The 21972-nt window shown below is 40.4% G+C and overlaps 1 protein-coding gene across 1 annotated transcript in view; it reads left to right on the top strand.

Moving 5' to 3' along the window:
• The first annotated feature begins 468 nt into the window (after nucleotides 1-468).
• agps (alkylglycerone phosphate synthase) overlaps nucleotides 469-21972 on the top strand; it is a 35435-nt gene continuing 13931 nt past the window's right edge. The window contains exons 1-12 of the mRNA XM_072685808.1: nucleotides 469-745; nucleotides 6638-6727; nucleotides 8293-8383; nucleotides 8570-8690; nucleotides 8827-8901; nucleotides 12559-12630; nucleotides 12738-12817; nucleotides 14708-14788; nucleotides 15264-15389; nucleotides 15748-15856; nucleotides 19371-19498; nucleotides 20821-20872. Coding sequence (XP_072541909.1) covers nucleotides 567-745; nucleotides 6638-6727; nucleotides 8293-8383; nucleotides 8570-8690; nucleotides 8827-8901; nucleotides 12559-12630; nucleotides 12738-12817; nucleotides 14708-14788; nucleotides 15264-15389; nucleotides 15748-15856; nucleotides 19371-19498; nucleotides 20821-20872 — 1204 coding nt within the window. The 5' untranslated portion in view covers nucleotides 469-566. The remainder of the gene's footprint in view (nucleotides 746-6637; nucleotides 6728-8292; nucleotides 8384-8569; nucleotides 8691-8826; nucleotides 8902-12558; nucleotides 12631-12737; nucleotides 12818-14707; nucleotides 14789-15263; nucleotides 15390-15747; nucleotides 15857-19370; nucleotides 19499-20820; nucleotides 20873-21972) is intronic.

The following is a 21972-nucleotide window of genomic DNA, read 5'->3' as shown; positions in this document are numbered from 1 at the left end:
GGGTTAGAGACCCCTATAGCTGATGCTTAGGCTTGGTAATGATTTCAGGCTTGAAGTGTGGTATTTCACAATACTATAAACCAAATATTATATCAATATCATAATATTATAAGAATTGCTTGAACTTTTTAAGCTTATATAAACAGCAGCCTTTCTACAAAATAGTTAAAATTCTGTCGACTGGCAGCGTATTTAAGCAGTGTTCAAAATTGTAATACTGAACTTTGTGCCAAGTACTTGTGGTAGTGTTAAGACACTGCACTGCTTCACGATACTGGGGGCTTTATACCCCCCCTGCCGACGCTTGGCCTAGGGTGTGACGACCTTAGGATCATGTACGTAGGCTCATGGGCTGCTCGTCCCATTCAATGCTCCCAATGTAGGGGCAATGCATTCATATGGAGATAATGCAAGCTGTGATGCACTGTGTTCACACACGCGCGTCATCCTTGTGAGTGAGTGAGTGTGTGTGTGTGTGTGTGTGACGGCGCGCGCCCTCACTACCTCACATCCTCCCTCGCGTTGGCGCGCGCCGCTGACCCCCGGCCCTCAAACGCGGAAGCGGCATGGCGTCAGACGGTCACATCTGTGAGCGCAGGAGAGCTGCAGAGAGAAGACTGAGAGTTATAAGCGGACACCTGCACAAACGAGACCAGGATGTGCACACGACCGTGTCCGCGCAGGAGTGTAAAGCCGAGGCGCCCGGAGACAGCCCCGCTAAAGCCACCCCGGTGCCGAAAAGAAGGTAGGCTGAGCTGAGCTGGTGGTAGTGAGGAGGGGGATCTATGGGGATGAACCGAACGAGCCATCTAGATTAGCACAACGGCTACAGCAGCTAACAGTAGCTACCCTTAGTTTAAGGAGCAGAGCAGCCACAAAAACACTGATACGATCTTTAGCTGTAGCCATGAGGGCAAGCGAAACGAGGCGCACAGCTGACAGTTAGCATGTGGACTGTGACAGCATGCTAATGGGTGGGTAGTAGCTTTCATACTCTGGCTCTCAGACGAGGCTGAAGTTGGCTTCTGATTCGAATTTTCCGTTCCACCTTAAATAGTGGGCAGTTCCGTTCTCGCCCCGGTACGTGCCCGTATGTAGGTGCTGCGCCAGTTAAGGTGGAACGGAAAATTCCAAGAAGAAGCCAACTTCAGCTCCATGCTCGTCTGTTAGCTCCCTTAGCATGAGCTAAGAAGCTGCCCGAGGCTTTTTAAGCACACTTTACCAGCACTCTGGATTTCAGAAAACTCCCGTTAATGAATGGAGTGTGTAATTGTAAAAGGCCAGGCCGTGTAGGAGTGTATCGATAGCTCTGCTGGTAGCAGTAGCAGGCAGTGGTAGGCAGTAGCTGGCTTCAGAATGGGGCTCTTCTTTTCAGATAAACAAAGTCTCCCTTCATCCCTGCGAACTGGGCGCGGTGAGGGACCGTGTACAAACATGTGGCGCAGAAATTAACTTGGCTGTTAAGAGTCAGAGAGCTACGGATTAAACGTGGTTAGGCAATTAGGATCAGTGACATGACGTGCAGTGGTAGTGAGGTACAATGCGTAAAGCCGGGCTGTGTCGTGTCAAGTCAAGCCCATTCATTAAAAGCAGAGCGCTACCTCGATTAACAGCTCTGCAGAGCAGGTCTCAGGCAGTTACAAAACCATGACATTTCTACTCAGTTATATTTTCCTCTATACTGACTTGTGTAATATGTTTTCTGAAGTTTATGAAGAGTTGCTCCAAATAAAGAAGCCCTGTAAATGTTTAATTAATGAAAAAAAAAATGTTCTGCATAACTGAGAACTACTCAAATGTGGCTAAGAATGTGACCCCTCCACAGTAGACAGGTCATAAAGCCCATTTCTGCGCATGTCAAATACTGGAACAGCAAAGTGTAACTTTAATTTTGTACACAGACATCCTTTACTCTGATTGGATGAGAGCTCTGGTGGCCTGACTTCAGATTCCCTAACAGGAAAGGCAGCTTTTCCGCTGGCGGGATCATTGTGTAGTGACATCTAGTGTCAGACACTATTACAGCAGTCCTCATTCTTATCAAATCATTTTTCCTATACACCCTTGAGGAAAACCCAGGGGAGAAACAGCAGAATTTAGGCCACTGTGCCAACATTCAAACTGTGACAGTGTGTGTCTTTCAGCAGTGGTGAAGAAAAGCTCTGATCACAGAGCTCTCTGGGATGTGTGTTAACGCGTCTGTACGCTCATATCTCAGTTATACGGTTGTTGTAGTATTATTGGGAGCTGTGGAAAGTTCAGTAAGATATTCATGTTTACTCTGTTTCCAAATTCTGAATAGAGCATAGCCTTCCTGGTGCAGGTCATCGATAACACACTGGAGAGTTTCCTGTGTGTGTTTAGTGGGTGGCTCTGTCGCCTGCTGTTGTGAAACCCAGTGAAAACGTCCAAAGAAATGTCCAACAGTTCACTATTCAGATATAACTAGGGTTGCACAATCAGAATGGACCAGTACTGACTCAGAATGAGCCGTTAGCAAAGGGTCTGTGGTAGATCTGTGTTGTAGATGCCTCTGATTTTCAGTGTAGCTCTTTGTTTGATTATATATTGCATAAATATGCAACTTTCATGCAGGACTTTTAAAATGCCAGTTTGGCCCATTAAAGAGCAAACAACTGTGTTTTATTACTACACCAGCCAATAGAAAGTACTGGAAATGTGCTAGTGTGTTCTGTGTGTTCGTTTAGCCCACACAGTGTGGACTTCAGGATTACAAAAGGCTAATAAAATCAAGCCATTGGACAATCTCATTGTAGAGAAATTAGATTCTGCAATAAATATCACCCACGTTTTATGATTTTTATGGTTTAATGTCATGGTTTTTGTGTGGTGAAGGTTTCTGTTGATAGTGCAACCACTGCACGCATTGCTTGGGGGGTAATGAGGTCAGGTTGCGGTCAGTGGTTTGTGAGGGGTGAGACCTTACAGATGCCCTTCAGGACACGTTTGAATGTTAGAACATGAGTACTGAAGAGCTTCTCTTCAGGGAGAAACCTGACATAAGCTGCTGTTATCCTGCTAGTCCTTCCAAGTGTTTGAGGAAAAACATGTCTTTGTCCTCTGTAAAAGACACTGAGGGACATCTAGGTCATCATTTTCTCATCTTCTGAGCTAAATAGAGGGCGTATTTGGAGGCGAGCTTCAGGAATCCAGTTTTATACTATTATAGTAGGACGGTAAACATCTGAAATTTTATAAATGTTATAGACTTCAGGAGGGCCAATATGCAGCTGTATTTACTGTGGCTTGTTTACCAGAGTAAAGGTGAAAGGCACGTGGCCTTGAATAAAAGGGTTCAGTAGTGTTAACTGGACATAATGTTCTTTTCATTTTATATACAAGCCTGTCTTAGTTATCTTGACGTTTGACTCTGGCAGTAACTTGATAAGAAAGGCCTGTTCTTCTTTATTTTCAGATGAATATAAGTAACCTAAAATATGTTTTAAGTTAACCTGTATTGCACATTAATACACAATACTGGATTAACTCTACTTTGTGTTTTGGGATGTGCTCACGTTCTGAATTTTGCTCTTTAGAGGCTATTTGATTTATTAGGATTAGGTTGATAAAATGTTCTATGTAAGTTTGCATGTTCAGGACTCTCCATAGATATTTACCAGTATAGGAGTGTAACAGATTAGTACGTTAAAATGTACGTGAAAAGATCAGTACGTTATTGGGTTGTTGTTGTTGTTATTATTGAATATTGAGCTGTCTTGTCATTTTCACCATACAAACTTCATACATACATCCATACAGAGATTGTACTTAATTAATTGGGAGAATTGGTCTGAAATAACAAGATTTTCTAAATGAAAAAAGGGGTTATAACAGTTTTGACAGTTTTTGATAACGGACTAGATTTTGTGTTATGGATGAGGTTTAGATCCATTGACTGACACAGTGTTGCATGTACAAGCTTGGCACGAGTGAGGAAATTTGCATATCTTATCATGTGACCTATTGAGAATAATGTAGAAAAAAATCTTCAAAACACAGATATTCATTGAAATACTAAATACACAGCAGTTCAACTGCGCAGGATGTTGAGAATGTGACCTCAAATGGACATCAGGTTTTGAAACTACACATTTTCTAAAATACATCTTTTGGTGTAGTTTTAAAAACTACAGCAGCAAACACCATGTTTTGCAATATGTATTTTGCCACACCATATTTGCGTCTTGAATGAACATGCAATACAACACTTGTTTGTTGCTTTTGGAAGAACAAGTAGAATTGCATATGTGTCATTGCCCCTCCCTTCTAAAAAATGTAACCCCAATGAAGTAGCATGTTATAGCACGTAGCAACTTATTTTAGCCCAAAGGCACAATGTTAACATTACTAGCTTACAGCCTAAATTGTTTTTTATTTTTATGTTCCTGTTGCAGTTATTTAACGACCGCCTTTAGATCATCTTTGCTACAGCTTGTCTCGAGTGAAATAACCCCACAAAAGGTTTTAGGCACCAGTTTGTCATATTTTCTTAACCTTTTTTTAATTATCTAAATGAGCTGCTTCCCACACATTCTTCACTGCTGTAGTTTTTTCGTTTCCCAGCACATCACCTGAACGTCCTCACTCCTCCACCCACTCCATCACTTGATGAGTCTTGTGTCTAGCATTGTCTGGTTGGTGTATCAAGTTTTGAACCAAAAGAAGGAGATGGATTTCTTAAAACACATTTAAAACACTTCTGTATCCATCAGCACAATTCCTGTTTGACTGCCAGCGTACATCCTGGACGCCATGTTTGAATAATAATGTCCCTGTACAGCTTATACACCAGATGAGAGCAGGAAAATTAAGTTACATTATATTTTCCTGCTACCACGTTTGAAGGACAGCTTTGTTTTGGAAGGGAGTGAGAGCCTCTGGATCTCTGTCTCAGATGGCCGTGTATCTCCTGTGAGCCAAACTCAAGTTCCACAACTAAGATGCCCATGCTTCTTAAGGGGGGTCCCAGTAGTTCTGATATTTGTCTCATCAGTACACTGGTGATTGCATGCTCTTCCATAGTATTTTCTGTAAGCAGGTGAGGTTTGACTACAAACGGGCAGAGGAAAGTAGTCCTCCGTCTCCTGTCACCTCTCGTGTTATTTACCCTGATCCAGGATGGCCCGCATTCATCACTGATTCATATGCCTGTCGCCTCACCTGCTGCATATGAGTTATAGCACAGGAGCTCAGATAAAATCATGAGTTATGTAGGTTATTTATTCTGCTCTCTGATTCGTGTCCATACAGATTGAACACTGTGATTTAGCGCACCCCTACCCTCCCCCTCTCCCGCTTCCTCTCTTAGCATATTAACACACATCCAAAGTCTTTTCAGGCAGATGGAAATGTAATTTAATGTTTTATTAACTTTTTCTAGTCGTTTTTTTAACATGCTCATGGCATGTCAGCCTGTGCAAGGACATCAGTCGATCTGTGTGCAAGCAGTTGGAGAACTTTTTTAAGCAGTATCCCTCAGAGAACCAATGGCTTTGTCATGGTCAAGCATGTCATACTTGATAGCAAGAAGTAGGGAAATACACTGTGAACTTTATTTTGCCCCCGATCAAATCAGTCTCTCAATGCTGAGTATCAGTCGTACCAATCTGATCTTTGTGTTAATACAAGTAATACAGCCGCACAGTTTAGATAAGATGAACTGCTGATTAATACTGAAGGTATGGTTAATAAGCCAGTTCACCATTAATTGGATACGTACACTGATCAGCAATAATATTAACACAGATTAACAGATTAGGTGACAAACCTTTTTTCAGTTGATCCGAGGTCCCACCTCACAACGTCTTGGTGACCGATACCATAGAACGCCCTCTGAGGTCCATGCCTTCAGTGCTCAGATCTGTTGAGGCGACACAACAATGTTAATGTTCTGGCTGATGAGTGCTGATATATTAAGCTTAAAATACACTTTGTATGACCTAATTTTAGGATCTAAAATTAATATTTTTCATTTTAATTAAAATGTTTCATTTTAATAAACTTAAACTTTGTTTGTAAGTATGAAATATATATATTTTTTTACATTAGCATAGACTTCCAACAACATAGACTTTACAATCCAGGAAGCTAGGTCATGAATGAATTTAGGAAGAAGACCATGCTCCTGATAACCACCACTAATCCAGGTGCGAGTTTAGTTGAGTGTTTTGTCTGTAAACAAGTCGGTGGTGCTCTTACAGCAATCTTTTAGGGATAATATGGGCTTTTTCAGACCCCCCACCCTACAAATGTTCATCATTTCTGTAGATTGGTCCACTTGATATAGGGGAGTCAAATGTTCTGAATGTTTAGCTTGTTCTTCTTGGTTTGCAGGACATAATGGAATGATAATCAAACTAATGCTGTTGCCAGAAGGGCTCTGTGTACATTACTGCACACTTGCTCAACATTGGTTATATCCTATTTAAGCCTATTAGGCAAGTTTAGACTTGGTCTAAGCATGCAGGATGAGAAATAGTACAGCTCAGTGATCGGCGGAGGTGCCTAGATGGGGAGCAGAAATAAGCATCAGTTTAATTATCAGTTTCTGTCTGGCTCTGTCTTTCTTTCTTACTGTCTGTTTTCCTAACTGTCTTTCTTAATGTCTGTCTTGCAGGCAAGAAATAATGAAATGGAATGGTTGGGGTTATGGTGATTCCCGGTTCCTCTTCAACAAGAAAGGCCAGGCTGAGTTCACAGGCAAAAGGTAAGCACACTGACAAGTGAATAAAGATCTCCCTTATGTCCGTGTACAAGAACCATGGGCAATAGTTTTAAGAGAACTAAAGGAAAACCAAAATGCATTGGTGCTTATTGTAGAAGCAGAAGAGCTTATTCAACACCTGAACTTTGACTTGCATTGTAAGTAGGTCTATATATTTTTTTCGGAGCCAGCAGTGTTTTTTTCTGTTCTGTTCTCCACATAAGAAAATGGATATTATTATTATTATTATTATTATTATTATTATTATTATTATTATTAATCCACATACCACATATGCAGTTGGCTGTGAATTATTCCTTTATCATTTGTGTGCAAGTGTGTATATATAGATTCAGTTGGCCACTCTTAAAAAGGTTTTCATGCAACATACCAAGAACATACTCCTATTCATACACTACATGTCCAAATGTTTGTAGACACCCCTTCTAATGAATGCAGTTATCTACTTTAAGTTGCATGTACTCCTGATCATCCAACACCCTGACCTCACTAATGCTCTTGTCGCTGAATGCAGTCAAATCCGCACAGCCGTGATCCAAAATCTGGTAGAAAGCTTGGACAGTAGACAGTCCAACAAAAGCAGGATAACCCCATTTTTTATTGGATTAAAATATCCTTGATTTCAGAAGAAATAATGAATGAGCAGTTGTTTCAGTGCTTTTGTCAATATAGTGTATCCTCTCAGTATTGCCAGGGACTAGCATTTGGCTTTTGTCTTCAGTGCACAGTGGTGTGCTGATGCCATCTAATGGCTGGTGTATGTACTGCACCCAGTGTTTTTAAAAAGGTGCATCAGAAAGATGAAGGTGAGGTGAGAGGGTGTTTTGAGTAGGTTTTTAGGTTGTGTATCAAATATTTAATCCAGTTCATGGAGTGCAGCAGCTCCTCAGGCTAACCAGACTGCTTTCTTTGCTAATGTTGTTAGTACTACTAAGCTTTATAAAGGTTGGTTTACGTACCTGAAGACCCTACAGCCTTAGTTTAGCTGAAGTAAGTAGTGAGGCTTTAGGTATTCTCTATGTGAGGTCACCATGTTTAAATATTCACAAAGACAATTATACAAGCATATACTTCCTTGTTCAATGTGCTTAATTTCCCCACAGAGACTGTTACTCACCTTGTTTCTCTTAATACTGACAAATGGGAAATGGAGATTATGCTGATTTATGTTTCTCTCTGTCTCCTCTCTCTCTCGCACAACAGCCTTCTCATTAGGCTTTCTGTGAGTTTATGCTCTGCTGGGCAAAAGCTCTGTACACAGGCCTTTTGGTGTGAGGAATCACTTGTGCAACTTTACTTTTAAAGCAAACCGTTTCAGTTAACACTAAATCTTAACACTGAGGTAATTGTTAACCAGAGTGGTTAAATATGTTAGGGGGAGCTATTGCAATAAGCAGTATTAAGGGGATTATTTAGCTTTCATTGATTTTGTTCAGTAATATTTCCCTTTGAATGTGTTTTAAAATGAAGTATGGATTTTTTTACACCCTTATTCCATACAGAAATTAGTATGTATTTTCACTGATTTACACTGGTGTTTACTGCAGATATCGGTTAAGTGGGCTTATTCTGCCCAGCCTGAAGGACTGGTTTGAGGGTACGTTTGGGGCCAGCCTACAGCACAAAACTCCAGCTACAGTAAGTCTCATTGATTTTTTTCTGTGTGCGCATGTATGTGTGTTAGCAATAAATTCATTAAATAAATAAATAAACATGGTAAGGATGTAAAATTACTATTAGTAACTAAATTAATAATCCAGTAGAACACTGTTTGGAGATTTGCCATATCTTACCTTATGTGAATCTTTCCGTCTTCTCTTTTAGCCCACTCTCAATGTGAGTGCAATCCCACCCCCTAACCTAAACGAGTCGTTTGTGGAGGACCTGAAGGCAGCGGGTGTGGCCCTGTCGCATGACCCAGAGGACCGAGTGTTCCGCTCTCATGGTAATGTTTAAATGTGCAATGTATCAATTGGGTCACTACTGCAGTGGGAGGAAGGGGGGGTATTAAAGGGAATTGTCCCTTCTTGTCTTCAGTAATGCAGCAGGAAAAGAATAATGGTGTTTTCCTCTCTGTACAGGCCACTGTCTGCATGAAATCTTTGCTCTAAGAGAGGGGAGAGTCGGAAGAGTACCAGACCTGGTGGTTTGGCCAAGTAAGTTCTTCATGAATTTGCTGTGTTTCGAGTGTAGTTACCTGCACACGTTAATGCTGTCACTACTCCCTAAGCAAGAGTTTCATATAGTACTGAACCCTAGTAGTACTACTGAAGTGCTAGGAACCAAAACAGTTTTGATCCTTCAGGGCATGGGTTCCACAAGACATCTGAAGGTGTCCTGTGGTATCTGGCACCAAGATGTTAGAAGTATCAATGAGCCTTAGGCACCCATGACCCTGTCGCCAGTTCACAGGCTGTTATTTCTTGAACCACTTTTGGTAGGTACTGACTCGAGCTATCCCTAGCTGCCTAATATGTATATCTCAACCCTTAATGTGTGCCATTGGAACCACATAATCAATTTTATTTACTTCACTCGTCAGTAGTTTTTAATGTTATGGCTGATCAGTGTATAGAACCCTTTTTTAAGGTACCATTAAAAACTACTTGCAATAGGTTTTCCTTACATTTGAAGAACCATTTTACCGGGCAAAAAAAATGTATACATTAAAATGGTTCTTTGAGTTTCTATGATTCTATATTAAAATTGCCTTGCCTTTTCTAAAGAACCCTTAAAACCTTTTGAAGAGTGTAGGAACCACTAACCACGCAGTGTTGTTTCTTTTAAAGTCTGTGGGTGTTAACTAGGGAATTTATCTCCCTTTGGTGCCGTAATGCTCCCATTCTATTGTCCTTGCTTTTACATAAGTAGAGCAGTATAGGTCTGGACATGCAATATGCTAGCTCTGAGAATTCCATGTGGCTGAAAAAGAAAGCCCATGAAAATAGTAAAGAACACAAATGTCTAACAAGCTTTCGATAGACAATATAATGGACCTGTGAAAAGGTAAGAATAAACTGGACTGACTGTTTGCTGACCAAGCATGCTTTTCTAGGAACCTTGGCTAGGAAAAACTTTGTAAGCCTTCACTAGCTCTGGGGAAATTAGTATCTAGGAGGATCTGACTGCCTTTCCTGTCTCATTAAAACAGTCACCTGCAGAGTTCACATACATTTTCAATCAATGCTAAACCCTTGCTCTAATTCCAAAGAGCAAACAACATCTTTATGGCAGTCATATCTTTGTTAATGAAGACATTTAAATACCCAATCCTCTCCTATCTTAAGCTTATTAATTCCATTTACACCAAGTGGTTTATGTGGACTGTGTGTACACTCTTTTATAATGCTGTAAACAAAGGCACTCATCTGGAGAATGTTTCAGTGCGGGGCAGAAGTGCCTCTAAAATTGCTGTCAGACTGCATAGTGTTTGTACTGAGTGCGCTGATACCGACACGGTCAAGCAAAAGCTTCTTTCAGTAACTCTCAGTGCATGATCAGGCCAAATATCTAATCACATATAGCGACAAATGGAAATCTTGTCTTCTACTATTTTTCATAGCAGTTTTATAAAAGTATTGCCTTTTGGTTTTAACCTGACCTTAGTGGTGCAGTCTGTGTGTTCTGACCTACCTTTTTCCTTTTTCTAGGTAAAGAATTAAAAATTAAAGTCCTGTCTAAAACTGACTGGCAACAGATGTAATAGTGCTAGTAAAAGAGTGAAAACTAGAATCAATAGAGGACCAGAAAAGCTTCTATTTTACCACTTTACCTCTGGCAAGCCAATCAACCAGACCCTCCTCTGCACTCCTGTGCTGCCCCCACCTACGCAGTTCAACTCCAGCAGTGTGAACACAACCTCCCTCCAGCTTGTTAAACTCCCACTGTCGTCAAAGTCTTCCTTCCCCTTACTAACCATTGGCCAGAGGGTGCTCTGTTCAGGTTTACTGGCCATAAGATGTTAAATAAACTGCAGTATTCTAGTATTATTTACCTTTTAGGTTGTGCAAAAAGCAGCACCAAATGTGCAAATACACATTGTGTGTGTGTCTTTGTGTCTTTGTGGCAGGAACACAGTGCAGGAATGACTTTTAAGGGTTAATTTCCAGCTAGCTGCATCAGCAGGTGTGCTGTTCATTAATATACATGAGCTTCTGCTTTATTGAGGTGTGTCAGGGGAAGTCTGGTGTCACTTGAGTTAGTGCTGTCAGACTGGAGCAGCCACCACTGGATCTGTTTCAGCATGTAAATTAGCTCTGCTGTCGACTCGCACTTGATTAGTCCCGACTGGCCAGGAAAGCACCCCACCCCCCACCCCCCACACACACACCTTTCACTTTGAACTCTTTCAGGAAGACACTCTTCAGGTCTGCTTTCTGAACTTTACTAATCTTCTATTCACTTTCCCCTACATGTGAAACTCCAGATCATTGTATAGAGCTCTGTTATAGGGAACAGAATTCAACATGGTAGTAAACTATTTCTGACACGCTGTGTGTTTGACCTCACTGCTGTGCAACAACATCACTTAAGTCTGAGCATCAGTTTTCCTCAGGGAAGCTATGCATGAATCTTTAAACCAAACAATGCAACAGATTATGGGTATTTAGTGTGCATTGTTTGTACACTATATTACTATGACAAAAAGGGCAGAACACCAAAGTAGTGCACTATATTGTGAATAGGACACGGTTTCAGATACAGTGTCTTTCAACTCTGCAGACATATCTCACTTTCCTCTTTCTGTCTTTCTTTCTTTCTTTCTTTTTCAGCTATTTTTTTTATACTATTTTCTTTACATCTAGATTTTTCTCTTCCCTTTCCTTTTGCTTGCTTTTTTTCCTCTGTCATTTTTTCTATCTTGCTGTTTTTTCCCCCGCTCTTCTTTTCTCATTTTTGACATTCTGTCTGACATTCTTTTGTTTGTTCGTTTCTCATTTCTATCTGACTTCTTTTCTTGTCCAGCAGTCTTTTTTTTTTCTTTGATCTTTCTGCCGTCTCTCTTTAGCTTTCTTTAGTCTTTTATTATTTAATCTTTGTTTCCTTTTTTCTTTTTCTTTTTGTGTTTTTCTTTTATTGCTGTATTTGGTTTCTTTCCTTTTGTCTTTCTTTTTTTTCTTCTCTTTTTCACTTTCTTTCTTTCCCTCTGAATGGAGAAAGTTGAGTATTTTTAGAAAGTTGTACGAAAGCACACAGTAAACTTGTGCTCTAGCAGAAGTTGGGTTCACTTGAGGTGTACCTCTGTCCCATTAGAGTTAAAGAGCAAGTCCTTCATTAGGCAGGGTTACATGAGCCATAAGTCTGCAGGAAAAAGCCAGCTGTCTAATGGAAAAGCAGAGTTGGCTGTTCTGTGTCTGCTGCTCAGAACATATGTTCGATAATTGGCTGTAGCTTTTAGAGCTCTGGAGCTCCAGCACTCCTAAAGATCAGCCCTGCCCCTTTTAGATGGATGGGCTAGATCAGAAAAGGCTGTAGTTGTGCCTAAAAAGGATTTTCCATTCCAGTCTGTTGGATGATCAGCACTAATGAAGGGGGAGCTGTGTTCATGCTGTTGGAGCTGGGTAGGATGTTCCCCCTCCTTCACATATACACTCTGTGTGGGCGGAGAAAGACATTCCTATTGGCTGCAGATATGGCATATTGACTCCACCCACAGAGTAGGAGGAGGGATAGAGCTTCTCCTTTTTCTTTGTCCTCCCTCTTTCTCCTCATGTTGTGTCCTATACTCTCACACAGTCATAAGAAATTAGACTTAGAGCAGCAAAGTGTGAACTTCTCTGCATTGTTTTAAAGCATGTTTGTCTTCTCTATAGGTTGTCACAACGATGTGGTGAAGATCGTGGAACTGGCCTGCCAGCATAATGTCTGTTTGATACCATATGGAGGTGATGGCAAAATAGTTCCAAACCTCTCACTTTCTGCAACCTTTCCATTTAAACACTGCCATACACATTAAAACAGGATTACAGTGTTTCTGTCTGTCGTCTCTCAGGTGGGACAAGTGTGTCGAGTGCTCTAGAGTGCCCTCCGGAGGAGACGCGATCCGTTGTTTCTCTGGACACCTCTCAGATGGTGGGCACACATTCACAAACACACTCTTTACATGCAGACTAAAAGCCAAATGGTTTTAATTACGTAGCCTGATTTATAACTTGTACAGCGTCAGTAAAGACTGCAGATAGAGTTGCAGGTCCTATAAGTTCTCTCTCTCTCTCACTCACTCTCATGATCTCTCATTCTCTTTTGAGGCACTCTCTCTGCCTCTTTCTCTTGGTCTGTCTCTGAGCTGCTACTACCTCTACTTACTATCCTCTGTTGGGGGTCATAAGGTCAGGAAGGTGGGACATAAAAGGTGGCGGATGCTGGGAATGGCTGGTTTATGAGCTTAGCTGGAAGACTGATTGCTGAAAAGTGGATTCCATGCTGCGAGTATTCCATATCATGACAAAAAAACTAACTCAGACTGGGAATTATGACATTAAGTGGTAAAAGAGCCACGTTTTGACTCTGTGACCCAAGTTTTGAGTTGCTAAAAATTGGATCCAAGCACATGCAACAAAACCATTTGCTGTATTTGAACTTCAAGCTTGAAATCAAAGGATTCTATTAAGAGTTCAGAGCAGAACTGTATTGCAGAGAGTTATATAACTAATTACATAATGCAGTAGGAAAACAATGTTCAAATAGACCAATGTTAATGTTTTAATACCTAGTTACACAACAAATAACAAATACAACAAACCATTTTACTGCTGAGCAAAATAGTTAACAGTAGGCCATCGTTGCAGGATTACATAATGGTCAAATGTTATCCCATGAACTGCACAACAGCTTTAATAACTGGACACAGTAATACAGAATTTAAATAAAGTGCAGGTCATGAATTGAGGTAGTAGCTCAGCCAGTTAGGCTTTAAAGTTGTCACTATCTATGTTTTAATGACGGCCCAAATTTGATCTCTAGTGCACGTCACATCGCTGTCAATTTCTTTCTGTCTTTCTCTCTCCTATGGTCTCTCTCTTCCAAATCTCTAGATGCAAAGATTAGTAAGACATTTATTTCATCATCAGATATGTGACCTATTCTCTATGTATGAAACAAGCAGCAGGAAGTATGGAATGAGCAGGATGGTAACCAATTACGCAAAATGAATTTATTCGTTCACGCAAGGCAGACTCTGACTATGAATTAGAGAGAACTATTAGCAATTACATTTGCCATATAGCCCACTCGAGGCACGACACATGCATTTCTTCTTAAGGGATATTACTTCTCTGTTTCTCCCAATTTGGTACTGCCAATTATCCCTGACCCCTGGTTCGTAACTCTTCCCTCTAGTACTACCAACAACACCAGAAGGGAAAAACCTTTACATGTCTAATCCAATAAATGCAAAGCCAGCCAGCGACTTTTTTCAATTTGCTGCAGATGCAGCATCGCCAGGCAACTGACTCTGAGGAAAGTGTCTGATCCCCAGCTCAACCATACCAGCTATCAGACAGCTGTGCCTACCAGCAACGCTTAACAGTGATGAGGGGAGAGAGCACGGCCAAATTTGCTCACTCAGACTTCGGTTGCTGAGGGCAAAGCAGCATGGCTCCACCCCCAGGCCATACTGCTCAGCGATTTAACATGCTATCCTGTCTTTGGAATTCTTGCCTCGTGCCAATTAGACACCTGAATTGAGACACTCACACCAAACTAGAATTATGCGATCCTGACCATACATGTGTTTTTATAAATATCTGTGCTAATTATCTGGGTTTAGCCATGAATACGGCCTCGGCTGCTGACAAGGCGTTAAACAACGACGAAAACGGCCTTTTAGTCTATATCTCTTGGACCCTCCTTCTCCTTTTAACCAAATAGCAAATATGTCTGTTTTTCAATTCTAAAGGAGGGGGAAAGAAGAAGGTTGATCATTTCTTGACCGTTATTTAAGTCTGGCCTTTTATGTTGCAGAATCGAATATTGTGGATCGACGAGAAGAACCTGACAGCCCATGTAGAAGCTGGCATCATTGGCCAAGATCTTGAAAGACAGGTTAGAATGACTTGTCCCTGCTCATACTGATAGTGTGAGGAGGCTTTGCTTCAACATGTGGATTTAAGCTCAGAGATTGTTAAGGGTTGTGGGTGTGCTTGTACTATTAACACCACACACACAGAGCAGATGGCACCATCACACTAATACAGAAAAATGGCGGTGTAGTCTCTGGAATAATTTAGATGTGTCTATCTGTGTGTGGGGGGGTGTGTAGGGGTGTGGGCGTGTGGAGCATGTTAACAAGCCAGTCACATTCTAGACACACTCGTGTGTGTGTGTGTGTGTGTGTGTGTGTGTGTGTGTGTGTGTGTGTGTGTGTGTGTGTGTGTGTGTGTGTGTGTGGGAGATTGAGGGTGCACAGATGGCATGCCATTAAAGAGTATGCTTCTGGGGGATTTGGGAATAAAACTAGGTTTATGTGTATCCAAGTCACCTATGTGTGTGTGTGTGTGTGTGTGTGTGTTTTCCCCAGCTGAATGAAAGTGGGTACTGCACTGGCCATGAGCCTGACTCTATGGAGTTCAGTTCACTTGGAGGCTGGGTGGCCACACGCGCCTCAGGAATGAAGAAAAACATCTATGGCAACATTGAAGATCTGGTACACATATTTCATAATTTAACACCTCCCCTTTTTGCATTCAGTTTAAGAGTGACCTTCACGTTTTAGGTTTGAATATCTGTATTTTTGCATATATATTTTTAGTTTGATACATCGGTGTATCAGGGATTTCACCAAAAAGAGCTTGAGATTTATGCTTCATTGAATATTAATCATTCTAATCATGCATCACAATTTCTTTCACCACTCATGGTATTACATATACAAATACAGGTAGTATAGTATGAAACAGCCCATCCATCCTTCATTTCACTGGTTTGGTTCTTTAGTAATCTCTAAAGTTTAGCTGAAATTAACTGCTAACTGCTCTTACCTGCTTGTTTTGCATTGCCTCTAGGTGGTGCATATAAAGATGGTGACCCCCAGAGGAGTGATCGAAAAGAGCTGTCAGGGCCCACGAATGTCCACTGGACCTGACATTCACCACTTCATAATGGGCTCAGAAGGTATGGACATTCAGTGTGTGTGTATCTGTGAGAGAGAGCGAAAGAGAGAAATGGACTCAAGCACATATGCACACAGAAAAATCCCCACAATCCCTCTTTTCTGTGTCCCGTCCTTGTAAATGCCCACTGAGAATACCACAACCATATGCCAGCCCTTATTAACAAATACAGCGAGTGTTGGCATTACAGCCTTCAACATCTGCTGGTGTGTACAACCACACACACACACACGCGCGCGCGCACACACAGACACAGGCACACAGCAGTCTGCCTGGAGATGGAGCGATTGGTATTGGAGTGTGCATTTGTACCCATTATACCGGCTGTGGGACTATAAATGACTGCTGTACATCTGTGAATCAGAGCTTTTTACTGAAGTGCATTAACTTCAGCCAATTAAGCATACTTAGTCTTTGCTGGTGCAGGGTCGGTTTTGCTTCAGGCTAGAACAGGAATTCTCTATGTGTGACATTTAATCAGCGATCTAATAGCCAAAATATCTGTCTTCCGAGCAAATGAGTAAACATAAACCCCAGGTTTCTTTGGAGGAAGTGGTTCAAAGGCACATGTTTCTTGTTGAAATTGAATTCCTCCCCTGTAATAGAAAACATGTCATTTTTCATGTCAATGCATAATAAAAGTTGCGTGAAATAACGTTTTACAACCGTGCATAGCAAGCTCTTGGGAGACCATAGAAACCACTTGGCAACAATAAAACCACTCTGGATACGATTGCAACCACATAGCAACAGTATGTTTAACCAGTTAGCAACACCACAGAAACCACCTAGAATACCATAGCAACAGCCTAGCAACTGCTAGGCTTATTCAGCGTATTATTATTGTTATTGTTGTTCTTATTAGTTGGTTAATGATGGTCTTTGTTATTAAAGGCAGTGCAACATTGGCAGATAAAATATAGTAAGATTAACTTGCAATGTAGCTTTAATGTAATTAAGAGTAAAAGTCTGAGATTTAAATCTCAGAAATATTTGTATGAGTGCTGTTCCTGTTCTTCTGCCTACAAGACTTTCCCCTTAAAGTTTTTTGTTCTACCCACCAAATGTCACAATTCCTCATGGACTGAGAAAACTACTAGCAGTGCAAGTTCCTTGTTGAACCACTAGAGAGCAACATACATGATCCACTGCTACACAGAAGAATTGCTGAGTAGCAAAAAGTCAAACAGAACTTTATATAACCAATACCTATACAACACAGTATATACATTAGTACTGTGATTAAAATATATAATATAGTTAAATTAATGATGAAGTAAAGAATTAGTCACATTAACTTTTCCCTTCTCCTGTAAAGGTACCAGTTTGGAAATGTAAGCATTTGCTGTGTATATTGAATTTGTTTACAATCATACTCAATTTTAGTTTTTGATCTCATGTCTCTTTGTTTATCTGCTGATTTCTGTTTAGGACGAACTGGTACAGAAGGAAGGCTAAACATAAATTTGGTACCAGTGCTAGTGTGTGGGGTGAATTTTTATAGTGGTTAATTTTCCCAAATTAATTGTCTTTCATAAACATTTATAATCCCATAAAGAAGACATCTGGGTTTTTGAAATGTGTTTAGTAATTGTGGGAGCGTTCACATGCTAAAGAGAGGGTCCATTTGAGTTCCTTTTCACTGGAACAGTGCAGTGAAGACAGAATTATGTTGTGGTTTTATGATGGAGCTTATGAGTATTTACTGTCATCTGGTTAAGATGAAAGTGTTATAAACGTCACTTCTGTGACTGAGGGTTTGTAGAGGAGGCTGTTAGGGTGTGTGTGTGTGTACTTTGTGGCTGTAAACAGCCTTATTGGCATGTTTACTGCATTGTTGGTGGTAGATTGCTCTGTTTGAGTGTGGGCCAGAGAAAAGTTGGCTATGAGATCTGTCATCTTTTTTTTCACCCTGTTCTGCACAGATGCTGTATTTTCACAACTCTTTTCATTTCATTTTCAAGCAGTACATTGGACAGCAGTGGTGCCAGCCAGGACAGATGAGGTTCTATATAGGGGTGGGCGGAACAGTCAAAATCTATGGTTACTAATAGTAACTGTGATATACCTTTAAGCACACGTTATTATTGCTAAACTGTCACTCTAAAATATATTGCTCCAGACTCATAGTTTCAGTGCCATGTTTGCAGTAAGAGGAATATAGTGTTTGTTTTTAATGTGAATAATTTCTGTACATGTATACACTGTATGTCCAAATGTTTGTGGACTCACCTTCTAATCAATGCATTCAGCTACTTTGAGTTGCACCCATTGCTGACAGATGCCAGGCGTGGGCTAGAGTTATATAAAGCAGGAGTCCCAGTACATATAATGTAGGTACATTTTGTACAAGACATTAGAACCTCTGTAGTAGCTTCTGCACCACTGCTTTTTTATTAATGTTGAATCAAATTATCATTCTAAATAAGCTAATGAATATTTGTGCTTATTTTCTATCCCCTGTTCACGATTTCCACTTTTGTACACTCTGCAATGCCTGCCTATGCACTGGTCTTTGATCCAGAGGTTCAGCTGTAGTTTGTGTAGGTATTTATCACCGGTGGACTCTGTAGACATGCCTCCCAAGGGCAAAGCTGGTCTTCCCTGGCTAAATGAATTGGGAACATAAGACTCAAAGCAACAGACGCAGTTGTGCTCTCAGGGGTCGTGGAGCATGCTGGGATTCATGGTTTAAAACCCTCTGTGGCTCTGGTGTTGGCCTGACATGTCCTTTGATACGGACCTGTTTTATTTCAGCTAAGCCAGTGCCGGTAAATCTCACACAGCTCCCCCTGTGCTGGATGAAACCAGATCAGCAAAGTGAAAATGAGCACGCAGACCCCCGCTGGACAGACGGATCTGTGTGTGTGTGTGTGTGTGTGTGTGTGTGTGTGTGTGTACCTCTAACAAACTGCAGCAGGGATTCTTTATTGCAAATGTTCCCACAGTGGTTTCCCCACAAAAAAGTCGGGAAAATTGGCAGTCTAGCAGTCTTGATGGTTTCAGTACATTCTTATTACAGCTATTTCTATGCAAAAGTTTTCATGGACTGGTCAAATGATGTTTTGTTGATTTGCGAAGTAAAAATCTGTTCAGAAATGCTACAAAGAAAACAGTAAAAAAAAAAGAAAAAAAGAAACCATTTTTGGACCCAACTATGTTGGGGCACATTTTCTAAAAGCTCCTGAATTTAAACGTACTGGAGCAAAAATAAAGTATAACGTGTCAGAGTGTGCAGTGTGTTAAATTCAGCCAGTAAACAGTAATTAAGTATTAAGTGTGTTCTTTGTAGAGAAATTGTATTCATCAATAAATCCACATCCACAAAACATGTCATTTATTTGTCCAGGTGTGCCCAATTTTTTTTTTTCTGAATGAAACCTCAAATTAGTGTTGTTGCTGTTTGTTTGTGCTATTTTTTTTAACTAGTCCTTTTGTGTGTGTGTGTGTGTGTGTGTGTGTGTGTGTGTGTGTGTGTGTGTGTGTGTGTGTGTGTGTGTTATGCCGTCTCGCAGGCACTCTGGGTGTAGTGACTGAAGTTACAATGAAGATCCGTCCAGTGCCTGAATATCAGAAGTATGGCTCTATTGTCTTCCCAAACTTTCAGCAAGGCGTTGCATGCCTGCGAGAGGTGGCCAAACAAGTGAGTAATAATTAGATGTCCCTGTGGAGTTTTTTTTTTTTTTTTTTTTTTTTTTTTTGTGTGTGTGTATATGTGTAATATATATATATATATATATATATATATATATATATATATATATATATATATATATATATATATATATATATATATATATATATATTACACCCTTTGTGTGATACTGTATTTTCTAATACAGTATAAAAGATGCACAATGGTACCTTTTATTGTTTGATGCACTGCAATAGTTTTATTTAGCTTACAGATTTATTTTATTAAATTAATAGAATGTGTCTGAATTGTGGAGTATATTTTTCATATACTTTTCTTGAAATGAGCAGAGAGGAGACATAGTAGAAGTAACTGCTCATAATTAAAAGGTTACTAAATCAAGTCAGCAACCTCCTCTTAAGTGACTTATGTTTTGTTTATGTAATATGCTGTGCTGCATTTCGTAATTATTGGATTAACCCAGAAAGCTGCATGTTAAATAACTTTAACTGTCATTCATCTGTAGTACAAAGTTCTGTAAAGTTGCCGAACTAAAGCCCTGCTCAAATTGTGGAATCTGGCTTCAGATAACAGCTGTAGACACTGTCTGTTTAGCCCATAGCTCATTACTTAACCATTGACTAGTGCTGATGGCACTGTTATTGATGAGTGAACATGTTAGCTCTGTGGAGCTCTACTCGTTATTAGAGCATAAATTAACTCCAAACACAGCAGACGATTAAGATATCGATCATGCTGTTGAGGATCTGTGAGTTGCAGACCCAAACTTTCCCCCAGACTATCAGTGCCTGAGGCTACTTTTCAACACAACAGTGAAATAAGACAACTCTTACTGTGCCATTTGGGGAATGCATAGCCCTGTTTTCTGTCAGTATTGATTTAGGCATTAAATGGACAAATTAAAGGCAAAAGAATTGTGAGCCTGTTTCCTCCAGAAACTCCTTCAGAGTGTTTTTCTTAACAACAGTTCCAGACATCCATTCCTCACTCTGGCAACTACTTACCTCGCTTGCTAAGTTCTTGCATGATGGTTACAGATTACTTTGTTGTAGTTACTGGATATTAAGACATATAAACATAAAGTTAATAAGAACTTCTAGAGCTTTGATTGAAAACAAAGGCCGAGATTAAGCCTTGCTAGTGTGCATTTTAATGCTTTTTGCTATCCCTTTTCTATTGTGACACTCAGAATTTCCCCACTGTGGGACTAATAAAGGCTTATCTTATCTTTTTGTATTCCTGTATTTCAAGATGTTTATTGAAAAATGTGCATCAGTTTTTCTTTCTTTCTTTCTTTTTCTTCCCCCCAGAGATGTGCCCCTGCTTCAATTCGACTGATGGACAACGAGCAGTTTCAGTTCGGTAGGTTTTTTTAATTTATTTTATCCCACCCCTACACCAAGAAGGAGCTTAAAACCTGCATGTGACAACGCAAAGCAAGGATTCAAGCTAGGCTAGAATCCAACACTAGCCTTTTACCATCTCTTCGGTCCGTTGCCCACTCTCTCAGAAACAAGTGAACCTAACTAGAGCACACGTCGGAACTGAACGTACAGGCTTATGTTTTAACTGGTAAGACTCAAGAAAGCAGCCCAATTCGTTCTGCAGTTTGGTTTTTCATTATTCTAAAAAAAAAAAAAAAAAAAAAAAAGGACGATCTGAAAGTCAGTAGATATGAGGATTTTAACTGAGAAGGTGAGCATGATGGCAGATGTAGGTGTGAATGGTTGTTGCCATGGGTACCATACTACTTGGTCTGTTAGAAGTCCACCGCTTCAAATGGAGTCCAGTTTTGAGTAAACCATTGTCATCATTCACAATCCTAATAGCAGGGTTGGGGAACATCTGTGGTCCTAGAGGGCTTGATTCAACTCCCTTGTTAAGTGCCAGGTTTGGTACATTCTTCAAATGGTTATATGAGCGATGACATTGAAGAACCACTTGTGGTTCCATAAAGAACCGTGTTAGAAAGAGATGAGAGTCTCAAGAACCATTTAAAAGAACCATCACTTGATATTCTTTTTTAATAGAACTAAAAGTGGTTCTTTTATAGCATCGCTCAGTGAGATATTTGAAGCACCTTCATTTTTAATAGTTAGACCAGGGAAATCGTCAAACTGCGCTAGACTCGCTGCCCTTGCCTCCCCAACCCTGCCTTATGACATATTAATGTTGAGGAAGTGGGCAGACGCATATGAACATGCAGTAGTTGTATTACTATCTAGTTGAGGTATACCCAGTAGGTGTGTTGGGTGAAGTATGAGCTTCTGAGCAATGTTCTCTGACCTAAAGTGGAGATTGTAGAGTGTTGATCTATCATTTAAGAAGGGGATTATGTCTGTTAACGGAGAGTAACAGTTGCACCATCCTTTTGTTGTGCCTTTTATGAATCGTCTTTGTTCACAGGTTTGTTTTAATGATTCAAGGGCTCAGTAGGTTTTGTCGGACCTGTGTTAGGGCCT

Source organism: Salminus brasiliensis, chromosome 8, assembly GCF_030463535.1.
Source record: "Salminus brasiliensis chromosome 8, fSalBra1.hap2, whole genome shotgun sequence".
Classification (NCBI taxonomy): domain Eukaryota; kingdom Metazoa; phylum Chordata; class Actinopteri; order Characiformes; family Bryconidae; genus Salminus; species Salminus brasiliensis.
This window is presented reverse-complemented; position numbering and strand designations above follow the sequence as displayed.